This window comes from Nothobranchius furzeri, chromosome 19 (genome assembly GCF_043380555.1).
Source record: "Nothobranchius furzeri strain GRZ-AD chromosome 19, NfurGRZ-RIMD1, whole genome shotgun sequence".
In the NCBI taxonomy this organism is placed as follows: domain Eukaryota; kingdom Metazoa; phylum Chordata; class Actinopteri; order Cyprinodontiformes; family Nothobranchiidae; genus Nothobranchius; species Nothobranchius furzeri.
The window spans coordinates 6,838,930-6,865,733 of record NC_091759.1 but is presented as its reverse complement, the minus strand read 5'-3'; the positions used below and the strand labels follow the sequence as shown (position 1 = coordinate 6,865,733).

The window sequence follows — 26,804 nt, the reverse complement described above, 5'->3', positions numbered from 1 at the left end:
CACGCACAACAAAATTCATAAATAATCTTAAAAAACATTGTTTTGCCACTCAGATAAACCAACGACATCGGCAGCAAACTGCGAAAGCATGACTGTATTTCTTTAATTCTTCTAACCAAGATAGATATTTGTTATTACTCTTAACAACCACAAGAAATACAAACAAAACTGTCATGGATACTGGAAAAAAACAAACATTTGTTCATAATCTTTACAGCATGAGATTTGACATTACAGTAAATACGGGTGCTCATTTGTATGGATGAAATAACTGGTTAGTTCACAGATTAGCAAAAAGCAAAAACAACGTGCTTTCTTAGGTTAAGCCTCTCGATTATGGGCCAAATGTTACATTAGCATTACTTCAGAGTGAAGATCCCATTTTTTGCATTTTTCCTTCAACACAGGATCAAAGTTAATTTAAAAAGTGGTGTACGAATAATACAAAATAACAAGGTTTTCCCTGCATTCACAGACACTTTTTACAGCTACACCAATGCAAAGGCTTTTTGATTTGGTTATTTCCATTTGGCAAATTCGGCATCTTGTCATGTACACTTTTCAAAGTTAGACATGCCTAGAAGGTAATTAAGTAAGACTTGGCTCCTCCCATAAAGCATACTTAATCAAGCGGACAGCCCCCTCCCCATCCTTCATCTGTCCCCATCAAGGTTTGGTGAAGGCCCCCTGGGCAGCAGAGGCAGCTGCTTGACGCACAGCCTGATTGGACATGAAATCGGTGGCAAACTCAGCCTGGGCCTTCTGAAAGCTGGCATCTGTTTGCCTGTACATACTGTGGATCTGGAGCAGAGAGCAGAATAGTGTGTTACCATTGAAATACGTGAAGTAATTCATTTTCATTTTCCGAACACCGATAGCAAAAAAAAAATACCCACAACCTGACGTTCAGTTTTTTTTAAGCAGTTCTTTAATGAGTATTTGATCACAAGACAAAGATTGGAGCCTCTTAGGGGAAAAATAAATATATACCTTAAAAATATGCCTACATTTATGATGCAACATTTACATAAATACAACTTTATTCACACGAGGGCATCTTTAATTGACTTAACATGTATTTTTAATCATGAGGACTGTTTATTTTATGATATAAATCTAATTATCCTGTTAATTTAAGTGGCACACTGGTTCTTCTACAATGACTTTTAATCTCTTTGGCTATCCATGAGAAATAAACCAACTCACATCTTTCTAAATATAGATGTAACTTTTGAAAGCATGCAGGTTTATGCAGCTTTTCAGTTTTTTTCATGGAATAATTGTATTGACTGACACTAAAATACTACTAATGTTTTTAGATCCATTTGTTTTAGGTTTTTTTCCATTATCTTCTACAAACATCAACATCCCACTGAAATACATCCATACTCTTTTTGATTTTAAACCCCAAAACTAAAATTTTGACCCATTGATTAAACCAACATACAGAATAGTAAAAATATAATTGAGTTATATGACTCTTTTCTCAAAAAAGGTCACAATCATGATTTTATTCTCACAATTCTGATTTCTTTCTCAGAATTTTCAAATTATTCTTAGAAATATGTGTGTGTGTGTGTGTGTGGGGGGGGGGGGGGGGAACTTATTTTCAGTGGCCCTGATCCTCTTCTTTGGAATTTCAAAAATTTTTTAAATCAAAACAGATGCAGATTTATCCTATTTTAACTTCAAGGGCCTGAGAGCTTTTTGGATCGCAGTGGCGCCACCAAGAGGTGGCCAAAGGTGGCAATGGCCACTTCTGGAAAATTGCTGGCCACCCCACTGGCCTCCAGGTAACCCCCCCCCCCCCCCCCCCCTTAATAATTTGTGTTCATGTTCACACAACCCATACATTCATCTTCTTTAATCAAGACATTAATATTAAAGCCAATAAATAATTTTAGTTTAATAAAATTTGAATAATTTGTTTTAATGAATCACATTTTAACCTCCTAGGGCTGTGTCCACTTGGGAGATTGGCCCCTTTCACTACAACATTTTTTTCCCTTCAAATTAGACCTTTTTGTTATTTACAGACACTTGATGTTGGACTTAATTTGAACACTTTTTTGTTTACTTTTATTTTTTTGGAAATTTGACAACATTTAATTTAAATTTTTATTTTATTTAAAATTTGTAATTGTGTTTCCAGTAATGAGAGTCAACTACTCTGTAACAGCACACCAAAGGTCTCAGGGGGTGAAATATTTAAATGTATGTAACTGAGGCTCAACATTTAAAAACAAATAGAAACCCTAATAGTTTTTGTGGATATTTTTTCAGCTGCTTATCCAATCCGGATAAGCGGCTGAAAATGGATGGATTTTTGTTGAAACAGAAACATGCTGATTAAACCATTTTAAAATTCTTAAACAATAACCAAAATAACTTTTTGAACTTTTGTCTTTTTTCTGAAATGTTTGTGTTTCTCATTTTTGATGCAAACGTGTTGCATGCATAGGTCTTTTTTTATTGAAAAAGAATAAAAGGCGCAAAGGAGTAAAAACTCCCAAAGTTGCAACACGGACCAATTTGATAGGCCACCTCAAAATTGCCACTGGCCCCCCTATGAAAAATTTCTGGCCGCGCCACTGTTGGACTTGTAAAGGCTGCAGGCTTCTGATGTAGGACTTACAATAGGACTGATGTGGCACATACAGCGCTAAACTGGCAACACCAGCTGTGAGTTTGCACCAAAAACTGACCTTCTTCATCAGGACCACCCCCATAGCAGCCTGAGCGGTAAGGAGGATGGAATTTAAAATCATGATGATACCAACAGCTTTACTGTTACGAAGAGCAGCCAGGCTCACAATCCAACCACTAAAGGAAAGGAGAGAGGGTAATGTAAAAGAACACAATTTAAATAGACTTGGTTTACTTGGAATGCTGCATGGAAACAATAAATACAAACATAGCAACAAAAATGTCTATTAAATAAAGAAAACCATATTTACCAACATTATTCTGACAAAAAGAGTTAGCAACAACAACAGTCTAAATCTAGTTTTTGATGTTTTATTCATCAGTCATACCTGAATCCCGATCCAGGAATGCCGATGGTCATGATGATAAAGATGCCCACTTGGACAAAGAAAATGAAGAAGAAGACGAAGAAGTTGAAGGAGCTGTCACTCCTACCAGAGGGGAGAAAATATTGCTGAATGAAGTGACCTTCTTACGTTTAATCAGCAGAGAATGAGACGGAGGTATTCACCTGAAGGCCTTGTACACGGGTCGATACCAGCAGACGAAAGAGCAGGGCGTGAAGAGGAGGGCCCAGAGGATGGCGAGGCCAAAACCAGAACCAGAAGTGCTGTCCACACAGAACAAGGCCAAGGAGGAGATCAGGTTGATGCCAAGTGTGAAGGTGCAGACTACGTGTTGGAAAAAATAACAAACATATATCAGAAACAGTTATTAAAGAGATACAGTTTTAAAAGAGAGGATGAAAACACAGATAAACTAAAACCAAGTCACTCATCTGACCCAAGAAAGAAAACTAGATGTTGCCATCAGACATTATTTATTAGCTTTTGTTGTCCTCGGGTCAGATCTCAACCAGAACAAAGTCTTTTTGATAACAATTCCTGTGCGTTTTAAACTATTTTAGTAAAAATAAATAAATAAATAAATAAAAATTTACATTTATAAGGTGGGAAAAATATTTGTCATCATTATTATTCACAACTATAAAAGTATCCTCCAAAGTTGGTGCTGACGAGTGTTTGAATTAGCAATGAAACATTAGATTTGTAGAAAAAAGGACAGCGTATGACTTTAAGCACCTTCAAATGTGCTTTAAATGAAGACAAGAGAAGAAAATCTTCCTTTTAATCAATTCTAGTGATTCTTTTCCTAAAGTAAGATGGCCTCCAAGAGCTCAGCCTTGCGGTGAAGTAAGAGTTTTGTACAAATGGACTCTGGCAATGGCAGGGAGGAACAAACACCCCCTCCTAACTCTCTGAGTGAAAATCGCTTTCACTTCTGATAACACCCCCACCCCCCACCGCCGCCGAAGAGCTGCAGCATGATGCTGATGCTCCAGGAACTTTGGGACTCACACAACCAAAAGTAGTACATGAAGGTGACGATCCGCTGGAAGCGCTGACTGATCTCCACACTGATGTCCTGGTAGAAGCAGGGACCCACGGGGCAGAAGGAAGGCAGCGGGGGCCAGTTATTCTGTCGAGCTGAAGAAAGAGATAGGTGGATTTTTCAGCCTACAGTTCACTCTGATTACTGATTAATGCCGTTCTCTTCACTCCAGCTCTTACTGGCTCCGGGTCCGAGGCTGTGGGATTGCAGCTCCCGCTCTCTCCTCTCCAGCTCCTGGGCTTTCCTCTCCAGCTCCTCCTGCTTCCTCAGGAGCTCAGCTGTGGTTGCACTGACTGCAGGCTTACACAATTAAAGAGCAGACAGATGAGAGTACATTCAGATAAAGGAGAGCCACCCCAGATATATACATAGGGTTAAAAAGGTACCTATAGTCATTTGTTCTCTAGGGTATTTTATGCAGTTCATTTTATTTTGAAATCCTACCAGAAGGGGCACCTCCTGTTACTTCCTGGCCACCGACAGAAGTAAAGCGATGTATTTTAACAATTCTATGTTTAATTCTATGTTGACCCATCCCTGTGGGGAGCAGTGAGCTGCAGCGGTGGCTGCGCTCGGGAACTATTTGGTGCTTTGAATAGTTGGAATGCCAGGGGGTGGAAGCAAAAGGAAAACCAGTTTAGGCCCTGAAAATGGCTTGGGCTGGCCCTGTTGTGAGATGATGGTTATCTAATCAATATGAGGGCAGAATAATCTAATACCATCTTTAGCTGCATATTAAAATCTATTCCAGAAGGATGAACACTTGTTGACCTCAACTTTGCGGCAAAAATACCTGGGAGTTATAGGAGCCATAGTTGCGGGGCTCGGTGGGGGTGGTTCTGCTAGGTGGTGTTAGTGCAGGTGGAGGTGGAGGTGGAGAAGAGGATTCATACGGAGGCGGTGGCTGTAAAACGGTTCAGTTGAAAAACATTAATTAGTTTAATGAATGACCTGAAACAAAAATAAATTAAGGAATTCATTAACATTTGGGGATGAAAATGAACGAGAAAGCTACAAACGTTTGTGGAGAATTCCATTAGGAGTCATTTCACAAATTCAAATAAGAAAAATGTATTTTCACATAAATATTATGGTATTTCTGTCTGGTTACACAAAAAAACCTGACTAAACCCGATTATGTTAAATAAATTATTATTTATACACTTATGGACTGAATTCTCGTTTTGGTTTTAAGTATTTAAAACAAAAAACACTTATAAAACACTAGCAAGCATTTTTTCTGTTTTATTAAAAATCGTCTTTCTGTCCAACATCACAGGTTCTGTAACACATTTTTTCTCCTCCTGTGTGATTTTGACACCTAACTGTGAAACGTAGCAGTTCAAGACAAGCACTAACACCAAACCAGCACCCGTGTGGATCCTTATGTCAAAGCAAGATTAAATATGAACTAAAAACAAAGTCGTGCATTGAGCATTGTGCTTCAGATCCACAAAGACCTAGTTTGTGTTGCTGCAGCTTTCACTAATAAACAGGCAGGAAAGACATGATGTGGACCTGAACTGTTTCCTAGCAACAAAAACCCTAAACTCAGTCACATGAAAGTGAGATGTGTGGCATGTTTTTTGAATCATTTTTGAAGAAATGCTTTGTGGTGCCAATTATTCATTTTTAAAATAAATCAGAAAACATATTAAAGGGTTCTATTTCATCTAGTCTTAGCCCTTAAGCTAGCTGCTATTGGAAGGGTGATCTCAGCATTAGCCAATCATGAAGAGCTTAAATGTACGCCCACCAATGGTGGGCACCCCTGTGGGTATATAAGTGGTGCGACTCCACTGTTCGCCTCCGTTATCTCTTCAAGCCAAGCTTAAGAGCTTTCATTAAAGAACAATTATCCAAGAGCATTAGGCCCTGTCCACACGTAGCCGGGGATCTGCCAAAACGTAGATATTTTTCTACATTTTGGCCTGTCATCCACACAAAAACGGATCTTTTTAAAAACTCCGGCCAAAGTGAAGATCTGTGTTTTCTCCGTTTTGGGTGTCTGCGTTTGGACAGACAAAACCGGAGTTTTAGGGTCCACAACGTCACTTTCCGCGACAAAAAAATGCTGACATCACGTGTGCGACCTGTGTTTACACTAGCCGACAGCATGGATGCCCTCAGAGCTGCGCTCGCTTTATCAATTGTCCAAGCGCTTCTTACTCATTTGTTTTTGCAAGCGGAATTACTGCTCCTTGCAGAAGACCACAAACGAAGGACGAGGTTAAGAACGGGGGAAGTACTTCCGCCTACAGGTCTGGCATGTCCTTAACAACGTATTTATCCGGGTACGTGTGGACAGAGTTTTTTTTTTAAACGAGGTGGTGTGGATGCAAGTTTTTGGAGGGGCGGATATTCGTTTTAAAAAAAAAAACGGCTACGTGTGAACTAGGCCTAAGTCTATTCACTGACCATGTCCAGCAACGTCAGGACCTGCCTGGCCTGCCAGATGGGCTGCATCTCCAGCGGTGACCTGCACGTCAAATGTGAGGTCTGTCTCGGGGCTCATCACGCTGGCCTGGCCTTGACCCCCCAGGCCTCGTGCCCGTTTTGTGCCGCTCTGCCCGTGGCTGAAAAGACCAGCCGGGTTGAGTACTTCACCTCCGCCGCCGAGGAATTTCCGGTGGCTGACACGTACTCGCTGGACAAGGCATTACAGTTTTTCAACGTCGGCCAGGAGCCGGCTGGCTCCAACCGACTGGACGATGACATCAACCGTGAGGAGTACGAGGAGGCTGGCTGCCATAGCCCTTCTTCCCTCCTGGACAACATGGAGGTCAACGAGCCTCCCTCAGCAGGTTCCTCTGCTCCTTCTCGCTGCTCCCTGCCAGCAGTTAGAGCACTGTTCCAGGAGCTACCTGCCATCATCTCCACGGCTGCGGTCCGCAAAGGGCTAGCCGTGCCAGAACCGACTCCGCCTGAAACAGATGATTTGGCGGGAATTTTCGGGGCAACACACACGCTGTCCAGACCCCATCGGGCCGTGCTTCCCCGCTGCCATGAGCTGCTGGTCCGCCGCCTTCTCCATGCCTGCTAAGCTCAAAGCGCCAATTTCCACATATGCGCCCATTACCAAAGTCGAGGGCTTCTCCGACCAGGGCTGGCCATCCGTTCCTCCACTGGAGCCGGACCTGGCCTCATTGTTTGGCGCGAAGAACCACCTCGCTGGCCAGTGAGCAGTTCCCGCTTCTAAGCATGACCATCTGCTGGCGCGGCTCACCGATCGCGCACACCAGTGTGCCTTCCAGACCGGCGCTGCAGGAAATAACATCGCCCTTCTTGCCTTTGGCGCCTCCAAAATGGTGGAAGAGCTTGACGCTCCTGACGAGTCGAAAACCATCATTACTAAAACTGCTGATGCCATTCTCAATCTGTGCGCTGCTGTACTCAATGGTTCTGCTTGCATTGCTGCCTGGCAGACCCTTATCCAGCGGGCCTTGTGACTCAAGGCCCTGCCCTCCATTCCCGAACACCTGCACAGGGAGATGCTGGAAGGCCCCATCACCTCTGACGTTCTGTTTGGTCCCCATTTTTGGGAGTGCCATCGAGAGGGCTCAGAAGACAGCACAACGGTCAGCCACGGTTCGAGACCTGGTCCACCCCCGGTCTACCTCTCACTCAGGCCGTTCCTCCAGAGGATGGGATGAACGGCGCGGAAACTACAGACGCCCAGCTGCACCGCCCGCCCCGCAGAGCTGGCCTCCCGCTTCGGTTCCACCTCAGCAGGATCAGAGAGTTGGCAGCCAACTGTTTCGAAAGGGCCAGCAGACACTGTCTTGGCCGTCACAGTCGCAAGAACCTCGCCGAAAGCAACCATGAAAATGACTCGTTGGGGGGATGTGTGTGTTTATGACTGTAATGTTAACTCTGATTTTGGTTTTGAAATAAAACCCAAAAAATGTCACATTGAGAGCACAATCCTACAGTCCTCTGCAGAATCTTCTGCGGAATCCTCACACGTTCCCCACACCAAGCACTACGACACACCTGCATGTTCACGCAGTCAATCATATGACACATCCACAGCCAGCTGTAAGGGTGTGCTCCATTTGCGCACCGGCCCTAGCTTTTTGCCAGGCCCAACACATCCTGCTCCCCCCACAACGTAGGGTGGCACGGGATGTCATGGCGCTATCGCGACCATGCGCAGCTCCATCCACTGGCACTTTGTCGTCCCCGTGCACGAGTCCGGCTCCCACTCGTCCTTCATCTTTGGACACCACGCTCCGCGGTGCGGATCAGCCTTTCCAGCCCCTCGAGCGCAGCCCTCCATGGGTCGCTCCCAGTTCTCTGGTGCGAGCGACGGCGGTAAGGGCGCAAACCCAGTCCTCAGATGTCATTCACGTGACCTCGAATATGCGTCCGCTGTTGGAACGCGCACAAGAATGGCGCCGCCTTTGTCTCATGAGCAAATGGATATTGGACACCATTCAGTATGGTCACCACACCTTTTAAGACCACGCACCTTCATAGGAAGACATTGGTTTCTTCCACTATAGGGCGGCTGCTCTTTTCAACTTAGACAAATTTTTATTATTAAAGACCCTCAATTATGATTTTTTATTTATTTCGGCATTTAACTTTATTTAATTAAGGAAATGTGTCCACATTCTTTTATTTAATGAATAAGCAAGTATCAGGATCTCAGACTGCGTTTATCACAATCGTCACTCTCATGCGCCTGTCTGCTTCAAGAGCTATCAATAAAAACCTTTCTGATTCTGGTCATTCATGGAACATGTTATTCAAACAAGAATAAGCCCATCAAGATAAACATTGAAACAGAATGACAAGTTTCTATTTAAAAGTGTGTTTTATACGTCACTTACCCCGGCCGGTTTGTCAAATGGGTTATACAGGTCGAGGGTGGCATATCCTGTGTTGTTGCTATGCTGAGTCACTGCAGGGTCCTAGACAAAGAAATGCAGTATTGTTCAGTTAGTGGTAGTAAACAATAGTAACATTCATTTAGCAAGCAGCCAAAAGTGTCAAAACTGAGTTCATTTATATTGTCAGTAAATGCCACAAGTGGGTTTGTTGTGTAAAATTGATGTGACTAAAATAAATAATGCCCATCTTCTACGTATTTTTGACTGGGCCTGAAATCAGTCCTGAAAGGGAATTTGTTCTTTTATGTTTCATTTGTTTTGTGTATTTATTTATTTTGTTGAATAATTTATTTTCTTGTTTAGACCCAAACTTGCTTTGTTTTCATAGAATAAATAATGACATAAAATGTTTAAATGGATATTGTGTTATTTTGTTGGAGATTTTCAGTCATTTCAATGAGGGGGTCCAGCACTGCCACCCTGCATCGCCCCCGATGATCGCCCCCTCCTGTACAACTTCCTAGATCCGCCTCTGTAAGTTTATTTCTATCACATCGGACATGTTGGTTGGTACAAGTCACCCACCTGAAAGGGATTCTGGTCCTCCGTCGGTTCGGGAAAGCTTGTGTATTGTGACATGTCGGTGGAAGTTCCCAGGAGACCACCACTAACAGAGAAGCAGATGTTAGCTTACTTCTAACAAACAGACAGTTTCTGGTTCAGAAATCGAACAGGGCGGCTGCTGTTTGCAGTACGCTAGCTAAAAGTAGCTCCCGCTGCTCGGTGCTCATCCCTCCACGGTCAAAATAACGCAGCGACTGAACAAACCCACCTTTTCTGTCAGCACTGAAGGCCAAAAATCTAGTCAGAAGTCTATGAAGCCACCCGCAAAGCAGAAGAGATTTATTATTTTTCTCGTGGAACAGGAAGTGTCAATGAGGAGGCAACCACGTGACTTTTGCTGCAGCACAAAGTCATGTGAGAAAAGAATCAAGGGATGGGAGGGATGTGGTCATCAGTTTCTCCTAAATATTAAAGGATGTTTTTTTAAAACTGCTTTTACTTATGAAATAGTTTTGGCTTTGTGCAAGCGGTTACAAGCCACGAAGCCCATAAGGGAACATGTAAGGTAATAGTGTTAATGTAGTAAATAGTAAACAAATAAATTACTTTTTAAGGTTTTTTTTTTTTACTGTGCCCTTATATTGCAAAAAATGATGTTTCCTCATGTTTGAATTTACAATTGTTTCTGCAAGATTTGCATTTAAAAAACGTTCTTATCACATAATGTGTTTTACACAGATCTTTCAAAAGTGCTTTTACTAAAGGTTCTGGTTGTGGGAAATGCAATGATCTTTTTAATGATCACCCTAACAAAAAATACAACTACGAAAGTTTTAACATCTTACTCCAGGTTACATCATAAAAGAAAATGTCTGCTTAGAGCTCTTATGCGACAGTGTTACATGAAGCTCATTTGTCCCGTTACAACAGATGTGTCCAACCCTGGTGGTCCTCCAGAGCCCCTATCCGACAAGTTTTAGTTGCACCTGCTCCAACACACCTGATCAATTACTCACAAATTAAAATCAGGTGTGGTGAAGCTGAGAAACCTTTAAAATATGTTGGCTGCCTTATGCCAATGTAACAAATTTAGAGGACACCTCAGATCCTGATGACAAGAAGGTAATTAAAACTTTGTCCAGCAGATGTCCCACTTTTTCATTTTGGGATCTTCAAAAATAAAAAATGAAAACTGTTTTTCTAGAAAATGCAATTGTGTGAAGCTCAGCAAGAACACCTTAGTGTTTTAGTGTTTTATTGAAAATATGGGTATCAACAAAAACCTCTAACATAGTCACAGGAAATTTTAACATTTCACCATACTGGTACAAGTCTATAAATAGTTTTAAGTGTATAAATTTGACAGTAAATGTAAATTATTGCACACGTGTCTCCTCTGAACACAACTCGTTTGCAGCTTTAAGTTTCTCATCTGTGACCCCAGAGCTGCAGGTTAAACAGAAGATGGATAGATTTACATCTTTACCTTTACCAGTTTACGCACATTTCAAAATCCGGTCTGGTCCCTTTTCATTCTCTTCCCCTACAAGTCACATGGGGTCACATGGGTGAGGACAGTCATGAGTTTTCATCAAAAACACACCAAACTGCTAAACCTTCTGACCTGTTCATCAGTTTTCTCTTACAGGTCATATCCTAAATCGGGGTCAAATTAAGGCATCACAGAAGACAAATAGCTTGTTTTCCATGGGTTTAATTTAATAAAAATGAATTTTTAGATGTGTAATGCTGGTGTGACAATTAAATCCTTCTGGAGACATTGGTTTGTCTTCCATAAAATGTACCCAACAATTATCAAACAAATATATTGCTGAAAATGTCCTTTGTTCTATAAAATAATTTATTTTGATAACTCTTTATCTGTTTTTACGATGAACCACAAGGACGCAAAAGCCAGCTTGAGCCGTCTTCATAAACTTCTGCTTTGTTTGTCTTTATGGTCTCAATTAGTAGCTTTTGTCTGACTCCCGTGACTCATCGTTTTCTTTTATTGTGCCTTTTAAAGATCTGTCCAGATGGCCTAAAATTAAACTGGAATCAAGTGCCTCTGTGGTCCTAAAACCGCAGCATTCCTCCTCAGCCAATCGAGCATCTTCATGCTCCATGGCATCACTGCTTGAGGAATGAACTGGCATAACAGTTGTGTGCGGAAAATGAGCCACCTCAATGGGAACAGTCATACTCTGCTCAAATGAGGCTTACAACCATTTGTCAAAGAGGTAATTAAGGTAGAATCTTGCATCCTGTGTGTTTGAATGTGAACGAAAGTGTGCAAAAGTGATTTTCTTATTGCGCAAAGAGGAGGAAACATTCAAAACCCTTCCTGAAAGCAAAAGGGAGCTGTGGTTTTGAAACTTACACAATGACATGGATTTCTGTAAGGCCACAAAACATGCCCTCTGGTGACAAGACTAGCACGTTCAGCTCTGTGCAAAAGTTACGAGTTACGCCTTGTTTTTCCTCAAATATTTTTGCAAGGAAGGAGCCAGACTTTCTTGTAATCTTTAAAAATGATCTGAAACAGTTCACGAGACTTTTGATGATCTTTGAGTGTATTTTCTGGCTGTTTTCCCATTTATTTTTCAGTCTACTTGTTGGCATTCTAGTTCCTTAAGATTGTCTAGAGAATATGTTTTGTTTCATGTATAGTTGTGTTGTATCATATCTTATGGTATTGTATCATATCATACCATATATCGTCATATTGTATCATATTCTTCCATATCACTTTGTGCTAAATTGGTGTATCGTATCACATCGATACGAGTGTTGCGTCACATCATATCGTACTGAATTATTTTGTACTGTATTTCATCACATTGCATTGTATTGTATTACACTGTGTCATTTTCTATCATGTCAAATCGTATTGTATCACTTTGTGTTGTATTGTATCGTGTCATGTTGTATCATGTCATGCTGTATTGCATTATGTCATTCAATGTCGTCACATATAATTTGGTGTTATATTGTATAAGCCTAAGGTTATCATGTGATTCCTACTTTTAAAAAAATTGTTCAGTATTCTTTTGCATTTTCACTTTTTCTGCCTCATAACTTGACTTAAACTAAATCACATATTAAAGCAACAATCTGGAGTATTTTATATCTGACAGCACCATCTAGTGGTTAGACAACTGAACTGCTAATAATCCAAAATTCCTTTTCAGTATGGTTGCCAAACTTACACAGAATTATAGCTCTGAACCATCTATTCCCTTAGCCCTCAGCAGCAACGACTTTATGGGATTTTTCACAGGTAAAATTAATTCTATTAGAAGCAAAATCATTAGCATCCTCACTAATGAGATTTCTTCTTCCTCAGTAAGTGAGGCAGCATCAGAGGTAACTGAAGAACCTCATCTGTGTTTGAACCATTTTGATTCAGTTGAGCTTTCAGAGTTATAAAAAATATTAGCTTCTTCTAAATCTTCAACTTGCATTTTAGATCCAGTCCCAACCAAATTATATATATATAAAATTATATATATATATAAATTTATATAAATATAAATAAATATATATATATATAAATTATATATATACATATATATATCAGGGTTAATGGATAGATATAACTGAGTATCGTCAGCATAACAGTGAGAGTTTATCCCAAAGACTTACCTGTCCATGAGAAAGGACAGACTCCGGCGTGTGTCTAGAAATATCCTCAAAGGCTGGCAAATACTCTTTGATTGACAGCTGTATGTATGCTGATGTCTAATTTTATTGGTCAATGCTGAATGGAGCTCAGTTCAAATTACTTGGGGCTATACAAGAAGGGCTTAGCAAAAATAAAGAAAATGACGTATTGCACTTATTATATCACTTTTACAAATAAAAAAAAATCATACATAAATCTTGAAAGGGGAAAACTCCGGATTGCAGCTTTAACATAAATTTATTTTCCATGGATCTTTTTTTTTATAAACAGATATTTTTGAGAGCATTGAGTGTGAGCTCTATCTGCTTGCTCAGCACTGTATTAAAACTGGGAAGCAGACCAGACAAATGCTGGCCTGTATGCCGTTTGAAAACCTGGAAAAACCATCATCGCCCATGAACCGTGGAAGCACTCTAACTAGGAAGGGCCTAACAGGCCCAGTGGTTCGCTTTTCATGGTAACAGCCACAAACTGAGCAAGGGTGTTATTTTTTTGTTGGTTAAAATCAATAATTCGAAAAGATGGCCTGGCATTCTTCATACCGGTGTGAAAAATCTGAGTGGAGTGAAAAAGATTTCTTAACTTCTCCTGATGCTTTGAAGTCCTGTTCTCATGGTCAAACTCTCCGTTTCTCTTACTCATTTTCCTTTCCACTCCCTTTTTCCCTCTTGTCCATGCCAAGTGTCTCTCATTACGGAGTCCAGAAAACATGAACCGTCTTGGGGAGTTTTTTTTTTAAAGTAATAAACCACATATTGTAGTGAGCTTTGATGACAGAGATCACTCAGAGGACAAGAAATTGTACTGGAAATGGAACATTTTTAAAGGAAAGGGTGTGGAGAATGAGACTGACAGACATTTGCAAAAAGCAACTAATAATTTCCAAAAAGAAGCTTGGGAAGAAACAAGCAAACAGGATTTCATATAAAATTGTTTATTATAATCTTAAAAAATAAGATACATACTGCTGAAAGAGATTTATACGGAATGTAAAATTTGACTAAATCAGTCATCTAGAGTGAAACTGATGACTAAGGCAGCTTGCTCCCTGCAGAGTTCACCGTTTGAGAAAGACCAATCAGTTCTTGGTAGGAGCATGAAGATGACGAAAGCAAACCAAGTACATGTAAACCATGCAAAAAGTACTGTGTAACGGTACAATGAAACATACGTCCTCATTCCCTCTCATAAACCCTGGTGCAGACCACATCCCCAGCAGTCATTGTCTGAAAGAAAACAGCAACAACAAGAAAAAGAACGGACTTAACTTTTGGAACCACTTTGCGACGGGACTTCCTTTACAGAAAGTTTTAAAACTGTAAACAAGCATTTAACAGTCATGTGCAACACTTTAGTAGAGAATGATGAAAACATTGTTTGGGTTTAATATGAGAAGGAACAGTTAGGGACACTTAGTAGAGCGGTGTCAGATGCGTCTGTTTCAGGAAGTACAAGTCAGCTGGGGGAGAAAGTAGCTCCAGATGCAGGATTTGGACTCTTATTTCCTGATATTTGGACATCTAACCTCTGATTGGCTACTAACTACACAACTCTACCACTGACTCCATTTGCTTTGCAATGTTGATGTTTTATCTCCACAAACAACAAAAGCCAGGAGGACTTCTGCTGTGTTGTGGAGTTACTAAGGATAATAGCTTTTACTAGCCTAGATTTTCTCTGCTGTCTCCTGGATGCTAAGTAAACAACAGCCTTCCCCATCGCGAGCCAAAATGGGCAACGCCACGAATGTTAAGTGACAGTGTGTAGATCTGTCAGGCTTTTCAAATCCTAGCTTTTTACCATCTATTTTACATCAGAAGCTAATGCAGGAGATAGGTAGTCTGGCAAGCCAGACTAAATAAATGTATTATTTAGTCTGGCAACGCTCCATTGACGGCTCTCGGTTGTGGGGCGGGTTCTACCGTTGTCTTTCAAATGATCTCCGCATTCCACTGGACAAAGAATGTGACATACTCTTGTTTCACTCTGTTGCATCATCCCACCCACCAGGCTTATAGAGTGCCCTGATTGGCCCACAAAGTGGATAAAGCTTTGTGATTTGTTCACTAAGCAGATAGAGCACTATGATTGGCCCACCATTATGGACCAATCACAGCTCTTTATGTGTTTGAAACCCCTCTAGAGAGCTGTGATTGGCTAGCCAGAGGCCTGGTAGGAGCTGCTGAGGTTCCAATGGAGCATGCCTAGACCATTCATTGCAAAGCAAGAATTTGGTCTAGTTCACTAGGCTAGGAGATAGGTGTAGGAGACTATTTTCATGCTCAGCCGGCATGTTAAACTCAGAGTGACTGATTATAGTCAGAAATAATAATTTAATGAAGTTTTTTTTTAGTGAACCACACCTTAAAGATGGCAGCAATCCACTTGTGCCGAAATGGCAAAAAGAGCTCTTTAAATAAATAATTTAATTGGGCTATTCCCCTCAAACAGCAATTTAGCATGCTAAGAACTGAGCATGGTGCTTGTTATGTACCAAAGGGGTTCAAAGCTCTTTGTAAGTGAGAGTTTTTTATTACCTGGGAATTCATTAACCCTCTCAGGCTCAAAATAAGTTTTAATAAAAGGACGAACAACTAAATCCTTCAGGGGTACTTCTGAGTTAAAAAATGCTCAAGAAATAGGTGTGTGGTAGGTAGGTTTTAACGTTGCAAACTGTCACGTTCCCCACTCATGTGTGGCCGTAAATGTGCTGTTTTCTTTTTATTATTATTATTGTGTTTGTTTAAAATGGCGCATTTAAGTTCTAAACAGTTAAGGACACACCGGCGCAAGACATCGCTGGAGGGTGGCGTCCCCGTTGCTGTGGAGACGTGCCGGGATTCCCTCGCTGCGGACGTTCTCTCCGATGACGTCACGGGGAAATCTCCGCTCCGAATTGCTGCAGTCACACCTGCAGCTCATCTTGGACTGAGTGTGTTTGTTCCCGAGAGGGGATAAAAGGAACGCTGGATACACGCCCGGGGAGCTACTCCTAACCCATGAGTAGTCTCCATTTCTGCTCCGTTCTGAACACCCTGACTTTAGAATACAATTGTGCGCGCGTTTAGAGGAAAGCCTCTGCATGGTATTCTGTTTAAGCTTGAGTCAGTGGTTTGTAGCCAATTGCTTCACTCTAGTATATGTGCCTGGACAGAAAACTAAGTATTCTCTGTTCTTTAAAAGGTTCTTTTGTTTGGCTTCAGAGAGCCGTTTGGGTTACAGAAACTCTTACCAGCCCAAGTAACTATTTCATTTTAAAAGCTACCTGAGACCTGTTGATTAGTCTGTTTTCCAGCTTTTAATTAAAAGCTGTGATTTTTCTTTATTAACTGTTTATTTGACTCAGGCGTTTTCTTTGTTGGGCTGTGTCTAGTAGATTGTGTTAGAACCTCCAGCCCCAAGAACATGTGTAAGTTGTGTAACAAAAATAAGGTGTGTTTTGATTAAATAAGGAACATATTTTTATACCCAGGTTTCTTTCTCATCTGTTCTCATCTTTTCTCTGTCCTCTTAGCTTCAAAAAGGGGTAAAGCATAAGTAAAAACCTAACACAAACAGTATTTCATGTAAAATTGTTTATTATTATCTTAAAAAAGAAGATACATACTGCTGAAAGAGATTTATACGGAATGTAAAACTTGGCTAAATCAATCATCTAGAGTGAAACTGATGACTAATGGGCTCGAAACACGGGAGGCGACAAACGACCGCGATCAGCGAAATTTGTCGCTGTCGCTTTTATTACCTGACACACGGGAGGCATTCCGCGGCAGCGGCCAGCGGCAAAACCGTCTAGGCGTTCTGTTCCATGGCGAAATCGAAAATTCCGATGTTTTGTTTGGCTGTGTCAGGTTGGAGGGAATTAAGGTTATTTAAGCGGTTCAGAGTTAAAAAAGCGGTAGATATGATGTTTCACTAAGTGCTGCTAGAGTTATGTGAAATCTTACTCCTGATTTTACTATATAAAACATAATAATCAACTTCTCCATGTTTGCTCATTGGTCAGTGAATGAAACCTCCGTTGATTGGTCCTCGTCCGAGCGACAGCGATGAAAAGTTGAAAATGTTTCAAATTTCTGGGATTGCGTCGCTGGGTCGCCTGTGCACGACACGTGCACGAGCGCAAAATTTCACACGCACGTTTTTCGCGTTTCGCTTGGTAGGAGGGAGACCCGCGATTATCGCTTTGTCGCGCATGTCTCATTGAAAATGAATGGAGGAGAGGCGATGTCGCCTCCCGTGTGTCGAGCCCATAAGGCAGCTTGCTCCCTGCAGAGTTCACCTTTGAGAAAGACCAATCAGTTCTTGGTAGGAGCATGAAGATGAAGAAAGCAAACCAAGTCAATGTAAGCCATGCAAAAAGAAGTACTGTGTAACGGTACAATGAAACATACGTCCTCATTCCCTCTCATAAACCCTGGTGCAGACCACATCCCCAGCAGTCATTGTCTGAAAGAAAACAGCAACAACAAGAAAAAGAACAGACTTAACTTTTGGAACCACTTTGCGACGGGACTTCCTTTACAGAAAGTTTTAAAACTGTAAGATTTATCCGGAATGTAAAATCTGCAACGCCTGCCTCCAGAGGGTTAAAATAATAAAGACAAGGTGTTTCATTTGCAGTAAGCATTACGCCCTTGGGAACCCTAAATTTTAAAGACTCGAACAAAAAAAGTTTTCTAGAAACATAAGACCCTACGCAACCAGAAATGTGGAAACATTACACTGTAATTCCTAAAGTTGTCCTAAGGTTGTGTTAATGCTTTCTACAGAATGATTACCAGTATGAGCTCTCCATTGGTGGTCAGTTCTCGGGTCCAGGATGTCTTTGGCCCGTCACCTTTCAGTAAAGTCTGTTCACAGCTGATCTTTTGATCCGTTTCCCACTTTGGAAAACTCTACAAGGATTCAAATGAAAAGAACAATCTGCATTACTGAAGTGATTTTCACACTTAATTTTTTATCAAAGTTAAGATATGGTTGTAACTGGAGTTCTGACTGCCAATAGCTAGTACGTGAGAAAAACTTTATGGCCTGTCATGAACCATGAACATCACTTGTTCAGCACGAAGAAATGCAAAACAGATCTCTGTGTTATGACTCCGGAGTTGCACTAAAATCATTCCCATATGTTGCCTTTGTGCAGAACTGTGTCCAGTTACACTGTTCTTGGATAAACTGTGGTATGCATGTCGTAACGTCACAAAGAAATGAGGACAAAGAAAGGTCGCGTACCGTGCAGGGCCGGCCGTCTACGGTGGTCTCGTCGAACGACTGACCCACAGTGAAGGACACATGGGTAGTGCGAACGCTGGTGGATGTCTTTATGGAGAGCATTTCTTCTTGCTGGGTGATTTCTACAGTCGGACTGGAAGCAGCCGCCACTGCAATCTTCCTTAGGAACACGTTCACACCTAACGATTCACAAACACTGAAGTCAAACTGGCAGCTGTGGAAAGATGATCTGCAGCGAGTGGAATGAATGTAATCACAGCTGTGTATGCCACGCCAGTGGTTTGGAGTTTTATTTTGGTAGGCAGTCCATCATGGTGAATCTTTCACTACCTTTAGTTAGTTGAAAGTTATACAGGTAAAAAAAAGAAAGCACTGTATGGTAATTCGGCCGCGATCGATGAATGGCTGGAATTTTCTGTCTTGCTTGAGGCTCATTGCACTTAAGTCAACAGAAGCTACAATCTTCAGTTCATCTTTTAACCCTTTGATGCATGAATTATGAAATCTTCAACCATAATTTTTTAAACAAGTTTTTTCATTCATCTTTAGGTGTGAATGAAACAAATTTCAACAAATATTTTTTGTAAACTTTTATAATTTACAAATAATTTATTACATGTCCACCTCAGTGGACAGCGTGCATTCTGAGCATCAAATATGTTGGCTTGGCTTACTGAAGTCGAAATGGAGGGGCTCAAATGCAATAAAGTCTTCAACAGCTGTGCTTAATAGGAAAAACAAATAAATAACAATTTTGAGTACCTGTCCACTGTAGTGACCATTATGCATCAAAGGGTTAAGTTTCGTCGTTCCCTTAACAACAAGCCTTTTTAACATTTTCTGCTTCGTGGTGTACACGTTTGATGAAAAAAAGAGCAACAATAACAACAGTGAGTCATGTTTGGAAGTCTAAATGAACCTAAACCCAAGAATGTTAATCTAAAGAACACATGCATGCTTCAGAGAAGGCTTGTTGACCCATAACATTTGTGCTTAATGAAACATAGCACAAACAACCGGTGTGGTCCCTAGAAACCACTAATTACAGAGACTGTTAAACTTGTACTTTGCCTCAAAATTAACCCAAAACCTCCTCTGAAGATGGTAAAATTCTTAATTCCTGTAACTAAGCATCATTTAAACAATGGGTGTAAGTTTTAACATAGTCATAAACTACTTTTTGGTTTTGTTTTGACAGCCACGAAGAAATGTGTGCGTGGTCAAGAACATTAAAAGAAAACCTCAAAGTTGTTTATACTTTCCTGTTTGAAATTTCTAGTAAAGTCGTTTAAAGCCATAAACCGCGATTAGTTCTTTAACCCTCCCACTGTTCTAATGGGTGTGACCCCGCGAGGAAAGTTGACCATTGAGCAGGGTTGATGGTTTATCCCTTGGGTCCATGTGGCAGGGGTGAGGATTGAGCACCACCTCACCCCTGCCACATGGACCTCAAGGACCATCATTCCTGCTCAATGGTCAACCTTCCTCGCGGGGTTACCCATAAAGACAGTGGGAGGGTTAAATGTCATTTCTGATGGTTTACAGCAGTGGCTCTCAAACTGGGGCACCTGGGCTCCCAGTGGTCTGCGAGCCATAATTTGGGGTTCCATGAAACATATGTAGTGGGACGTAAAGACACACTGTGTTTGCGTACTCAGGGTAGCGCTAATTCATACAGTTGACATAATCTAAAGTCCGTCCGCTTCACCAAGTATGGTAAAAATGGTAAATGGTGCCTTCTTAGGGTTCTATAACACCCCAAGGCGCTTCGCAACACAATCAGTCATCCACCCATTCACACACACATTCACACGCTGGTGATGAAAAGCTACGATGTAGCCACAGCTCTCCTGGGTGCACTGAGGGAAGTGAGACTGCCAAACACTGGTGCCACCGGTCCCTCCGACCATCACGAGCCAGCAAGGTGGGTTAAGTGTCCCAAGGCCCAAGGACACAACAGCAGCTTTCTCTGGTGGAAGCCAGGATCGAACCTACAACTTTCCAATTGCTGGACAACCCGCTCTACCTCCTGCGCTACTGCTGCCTAATGCAAAAACCAAACCAGCTGAAATTAGTTTCATCGAAAACAACAATGAAAAAGACAAAGCATGAAGCATGAAACTGGCCGGGTTAAGGAGACATCTCAACAAAGCAACCTTGATGAGTTTTTCCAGCATACGGGTGGGGATTACACGACCCTGGCTACAACATATAGGAAGGTCCTTGGAAAACATTACCCCCTAAAAAGAGCCTCTTGACCCAAAATGTTTGTTAACTCCTGGTCTACAGAGACACAGTCCTCCCTGCATCAACTTTGATCATAATTTTAGTTCCTAGATTTTTTGTAAGCCTCTGAACCTTATCAACCAGTTATTCTCACCTGCACCAGTTCGATTATCTCCACCTGTGCTACTCAAAAGCTTCCAAGCAGCTCACAAGCCTGCTCTGGTTCCAATTTGTACACAGCCAAACCAAAACAAGTCAGTCTGTCAAGCCAAGGCTGTGTTGTTAAAGACCAAGTTCTCTGAGACACTTTTTTTTTACTTGTCATTTTTTAAATATGATTGATCACTTTAAGTTCAATACGTAAGCTGAAAGTGAAAATACTCTTCTACCACTATTTCCTGCTTTAGTCAATGATAGAAGATAGATGGGGAAGCGTTCGGATTTGAAAAGCCACGCAGATTTATGTCACACAGAAAATTAGCCTTTATAGACTCATCCACCTTGGCTCGCAACGAGGAAAACTGTTGTTAATTTAGCCTCCAGGAAACAGCAGAGAACGTCTCAACTAGTAGAAGATAACCATTGGCATTAGCAACTCCACAACATGGTGGAACACATTCAGGCTTGTGTTATTTGTGGAGATAAAACATCAACATGCAAAGCAAATGGAGTCAGTGGTAGAATCTCCTTGGTGTTAGCCAATCAGAGGTAAGATGCTCCATAGAAGCCTGAGAAGGTCTAGCATTGGCCTGAGTAGTGTTGTGTTATGCCAATCACAGCGCTCTATTGTGGTAGGTGGCATGGTACAACACAGAAGAACAACTTAGATGGAAGCGGCTCATTTGAATCGGCTTTGGCATCCACTTTGGACTATTCAGACTCGAGCTTTTCTTTGAGTCAAGATTAGATATAGGTACTTGAGTCCTTTATTTAGAAAAATTATGTATTTTTGTCTTCTTTGACAGAGTATGGTGGACTGCCAGGTTGACTGACATCCGTAGTGGTGAGTATATCACGTTGTTCATCGTCTAATGGCATTTAGACAGCTTGAAAGACAACTGTAGTTTCCACCCCACGACTGAGATCTGTTTATGGGTAATAGTGAGACTGTCTATACATATTTAGAATGGCTTGCCAGGGTAGAGATATCTGAATGTCAAGAAATAATAATGAGTAAGGCCCAGTCCCAATACTCGTACTTTCAACTTTGTGCCCCTCAATTCCCCGTGGGTGTCCCAAATCCCAAGTGTGGACCTTGGCCCCGCTCTTTTTGCAATCCTTGATCTGCACTTTGCTGATAACAATTATGGGAGTGGATGGTGAGTTTAAAAGGCTAATAATATAAAAGAAGTTAGCATAAAATGTCAATTCTCCCATCATTTTGTGATCTTGCAAATCCAACTATACGGAGCCGCTCGGCGTCTGACACACTCCTAGTATGAACTGATGCGCTGTGGAGCTTATATGGGTGTGTGTGGGTAGACTAAGGCCTAGTCCACACGTAGCCGGGGTTTTTTAAAAACAAATATCCGCCCCTCCAAAAACTTGCATCCACACCACCGCGTTTTAAAAATAAACTCTGTCCACACGTACCCGGATAAATACGTTGTTAAGGACATGCCAGACCTGTAGGCGGCAGCACTTCCCCCGTTCTTAACCTCGTCCTTCGTCTGTGGTCTTCCGCAAGGAGCAGTAATTCCGCTTGCAAAAACAAACAAGCAAAAAGCGCTTGGACAATTGATGGATCGGGTAGTGACAGAGCGCAGCTCTGAGGGCATCCATGCTGTCGGCTAGTGTAAACACAGGTCGCACACGTGATGTCAGCATTTATTTGTCGCGGAAAGTGACGTTGCGGACCTTAAAACTCCGGTTATGTCCGTCCACACGCAGACACCCAAAACGGAGAAAACGCAGATCTTCACTTTGGCCGGAGTTTTTAAAAAGATTCGTTTTCGTGTGAAAAAACTCCGTTTTCGTGTGGATGACAGGCCAAAACGTAGAAAAATATCTACGTTTTGACAGATCCCCGGCTACGTGTGGACAGGGCCTAAGCCTAAGACTCCAAATCCTGCCGTCTTCTGCTCCCCTTTGCTCCGGCTTAACTCTACTTCCTGAAACAGGAGCGTGAATGTTATTTTCTGACAGAGATCAACTCACAAGACTTTCATTTACACTAGAGACCACTGCTAATATATAAAAACAAGTGAATTTGATCTTTAACTCCAGTCATGTCACAACCTGTTTTACAAACACCACCTTGAACCAAATCTAGAGTTCTTTCCCTCTTTAACCCTGAAGCACCAGGACAGGACCTCTAGATGTGCAGAAAGACAAAGTTCTACAGAAATGTTTAGCCAAAGGAAATAGCTACCGACTGAATAAATAACTCACGTGATTAGGCCAAGAAAGTTCCGACGTATGATTTAGTTCAGACCATATTTGCTCATGCTGTGATGCTTTGAGAAAGAACACACACACACACACACACACACACACACACACACACACACACACACACACACACACACACACACACACACACACACTAAAAGAGAGAGTTCTCCAGATTGCCCTGGGCACTGGAGAGCTGGTGAAGGAAAGTCAGACTCAGAGTTGGCTGGCTGCTGGGGCCCATGTCGAGGCTTAGTTCAGTTTACATTGGCTGTAATTACAACCGTATGAGAAGGACGCTGCTTTAGATGAGTCTAATCGAACGTTTATCCACAGGCTATTTGTCTTTAGATTATTTAGGGATGCCACTGGATGGCCTTTGCTCGACCCCTTATTCCTAAAATAATGACCTAAACCTGAGTTTTAAGACACTTTGTGCTGCTAAAGAAGAACAAAGCAGCAAAACGGAAAAACAATTCTTGGTTTACTTAAAAGAAAATGTGGATTTTCACTTAATAATCTCTTGACACAATGAGAAAAGGTAGGAGTCTATTCCTTCTTTTGGTGTTTTCTGTTGTTTTTAAAATTTAAATAATGATACAAATTGCACACATCAGAAGTCATTTTGGGACTCGGTGTAAAAAAGAAAACCAATTAATCATCTAAGCTGGCTTAGTCTAGTGCATTCCACTCACAACTCTAATGAAATAATTTATTTCAATGCAGCTGCAACAGATTATTAGACATTTTGTTCATGAATGAGATAACAGCATTCAACATTTTCCAAACTCTAATTTGCATGGGTGGGTTTGACTGGTAGTTGATCAAAAAGAACCTAACAATTCCCAAACTCACCCAGCGCTTTCAAAAGTTCCTCAAAGTTTTCAGAAGACTTCATTTTCCATTTTCCACAGAAGTTTGTCATTTTATTCTCCATTTTTGTCTGATGCAGATTAGCAGTGGATTCTGATTGTAATCCCTCTGGTCGGAATGTGTCTGTCCCAGTTTGCAGAGCCGTCTTCTCTGCTTGCATCTGCAGCTCTGCTCATTGGCTGACAGCGCGCCCGAATCTGATGATGCTCCAGGGGCCGGAGGCAAGGCGGGACTTTCCGCCACCCCCACCACCCCAGCTCTGGCAGGGGGGTGAAAGATTTGGATGCCAGCTGGAGAATGTGCTTCCAGTTAGACTTAGATGTTGTTGAGCAGCCAGCTGAAGGAAATAAAAGTGTTAATTGTTTTGAGATTCTCATTTATCCAAACAAGTTCAACTCCAAACCTTAATAAATGGTGCAAAGATTTTAAAGAGTTAGAATGTGAAATCAGATATGGGGATAATGTTTTCAGCTCCAGGGTGGGAGGTGGGGAAGATGGCAATAGATGAGCAAAAGATAAGATATCCAGCAGGAGGTATCCCTCCATCACCACTGTCACCAGAAAGAGGACATCTTATCTTATGTCTCCATTAAGAACAACACTCACACACAATCACCATCCTGTTTAAATAAATTATCTTCTCTTTATCTGGAATACATTTTTTTTACATTGCCTCAATTGAATAAGTGAACTGAAATATTTGGTAATACATTCATGACTTTAAACAGAGATGGATCTGCAACAGCACAAGATTACTTATACACGAACTACAACTCACAAACTAAGAAAGAGAACTTTTCTGTTGTGTTTCTGAACAAAGTTTAGATTAAGCTGCTGTGATCTGAAGCTAAAAAGCCAACGTATATGCACGGGCATTAGCTTACCAAATACAGCACAAGCAAACAAAACATTAGACACTATATTGAAAAAAAAAAACAAATGCATTTTATGTGCTGCATTAAAAACAGCAATGTTGCCTGCATGGATGTAAGGATTTACTGAAACTTTCAAAAAACAAACATTAAAGATTCACAGAGAAACTGTTTTTACTAATTTAAAAAATAAAACGATCGGTCACTCTGAGTTTAACATTCAGGCTAAACGTGAAAACAGGCTTCTTCCCCTTTTTTCTGAATTAGCCGCCGATAGAAAAAAGACAGGGTAACATTCGGATTAGAAAAACCACTCAGATCTGTGTCACACAGAAAATTTGCATAAATGGACTTACCCATTTTGGCTCACAATGGAGAAGGCTGTTGTTGGTTTAGCGTCCTGGAAAGAGCAAATCACGTCTTGGCTAGTAGAAGCTAACTGTTAGCATTAGCAACTCCACAACATGGCAAAAGTCCTTCAAGCTTGTGTTATTTGTGGCAATTTAAAAAATAATCATTGTTGCAAAGCAAATCGTCAGTGGTAGAGTCACGTTGCTGTTATCCAATCAGACTCCAAATCCTCCCATCTTCAGCTCCCCTTTCCTCTGGCCAACTTCTACTTCCTGGAATAGGAAGGTCAGAGCTTTTCCCTCCACTGAGATTGACTAAAAGACATTTATTTTTACTGGAGTCCATTGCAAGTCCATTGAAAAATGAGTATTGGTTTTTAATAAAAGCTAAATATGTAACAAGTTTGACACAAATTTTAAATTTAAAGCACACAGATTTTGTTCATTTAAAATAATTCCAAAAAGCATATTTTACAGGCAATGTTAACAAAAATAAATCACTAACAACATTATTTTAATGTTGAGGATGTTCTGTCATCCTGCAAGGCTTCAATCATGAATGTTGCACAACTTTCTATTTAAATCGGCATGAATGAATAATTAGCGTACCAAAAGTTAAAGCTGCTTTCCATTAGCATCTTCCCACTCCGTGCTGCACAAAACATCTGCTCACACTTTTCTGCATTCACAATTCTATCATTTTTGAAAATATTATCAAAAATTCTCAAAACATTGCAAATAAGTTTTTAGTAATTTCTGTGGGACTCACCAAATTAACAATTTAACAGCACTGTAGCATTTTAGCTGCAGGCTCGGTCCATGGGGGGCATAATTTTCAAACTAGATCTGTCCAAATTGCCTCCAAGCATAGTTTTGGTAAGTGTGCATTATTGTTTAAATGATAGTGCATGACAGTAGTCACATAAACACTTAGCAAACTCTTCTTTTCTGTTAGGAACTGAAGCGAGCTGCAATGACTAATCCTCCAGATAAACATCAGGTTGCTATAGAAACAAAGGGAAGGATCAGATGAAAGTGTTTGTTTGAGGTAAATAAAGGAATTTGTTGTTTAGATCTGTTCTAAGACTTTCTCAAACGGATGTGTGTGTGATTATAGATGCATATGTTCAAACTGTTGAAGGAAACAAAATTCAAACTTAGCTTTTAGCCCCATTATGGGATTTTTGTCTCAGAAACAGAATCACACAGTACCAGGAATACGTCGTCAGGTCTGGGTCAGATGGGACGCCCGTGGAAACATGAGGAACAGAATTCAGCCAACAAAAGGAGTCATGATGTTATTTATTCAGGTTGTGTAAGCGTCTCTCCCAGTGGCACTGTGCAGTTACAGTACACCCTTTGGAGTTCTGGTCGAATGGGAATTCAACTCATCTGTGTTTCAGGAAGACAAAGGGTGCATAAAACACACTTTGGAATGCAAATTAGATTAACCTACCATGACAGCGCTCACCACTGCCTGACCTGCAGGACTCAGATGAAGAGGCAACAGCAGCTCAGGGCTGAAGGAGGAGAACGGACACGATGATAGCATCACACTGGACACTAAAGTTGCTGCTAAGGAGAAAAAATGTAGTTTAATCTGCGATTTTTCTGTCCAAATTTATATAGAAAATAATTGTTTTCCTTTCTGTTTTTCTCTTGAGGAATCGCCACA

At 41.1% G+C, this 26,804-nt stretch overlaps 2 protein-coding genes across 4 annotated transcripts; both read right to left on the bottom strand.

Moving 5' to 3' along the window:
• Positions 1–79: 79 nt before the first annotated feature.
• Positions 80–9,903, bottom strand: scamp3 (secretory carrier membrane protein 3). The gene is made up of 10 exons (XM_015973556.3): positions 9,766–9,903; positions 9,519–9,600; positions 8,934–9,014; positions 4,892–5,002; positions 4,278–4,398; positions 4,065–4,193; positions 3,218–3,377; positions 3,036–3,137; positions 2,706–2,823; positions 80–801 (listed from the first exon to the last, which is right to left on the bottom strand). The coding sequence occupies exons 2-10, from the start codon at positions 9,570–9,572 to the stop codon at positions 667–669; spliced, it is 1,011 nt and encodes a 336-aa protein (XP_015829042.3). The 5' UTR covers positions 9,573–9,600; positions 9,766–9,903; the 3' UTR covers positions 80–666.
• Positions 9,904–13,944: 4,041 nt separating this feature from the next.
• On the bottom strand, positions 13,945–25,222 carry crabp2b (cellular retinoic acid binding protein 2, b). 3 transcript variants are annotated; one of them, XM_054745098.2, is made up of 6 exons: positions 25,136–25,222; positions 23,890–24,244; positions 18,418–18,596; positions 17,964–18,080; positions 17,577–17,631; positions 13,945–14,408 (listed from the first exon to the last, which is right to left on the bottom strand). In XM_054745098.2, the coding sequence occupies exons 2-5, from the start codon at positions 24,065–24,067 to the stop codon at positions 17,581–17,583; spliced, it is 525 nt and encodes a 174-aa protein (XP_054601073.1). In that variant the 5' UTR covers positions 24,068–24,244; positions 25,136–25,222; the 3' UTR covers positions 13,945–14,408; positions 17,577–17,580. The 3 variants fall into 3 exon arrangements, with proteins under 3 accessions (XP_054601073.1, XP_054601074.1, XP_054601072.1); XM_054745099.2 differs by lacking the exon at positions 17,577–17,631; XM_054745097.2 differs by lacking the exon at positions 13,945–14,408 and having other exon boundaries at positions 16,743–17,631; positions 25,136–25,215.
• Between the last annotated feature and the right edge of the window lie 1,582 nt (positions 25,223–26,804).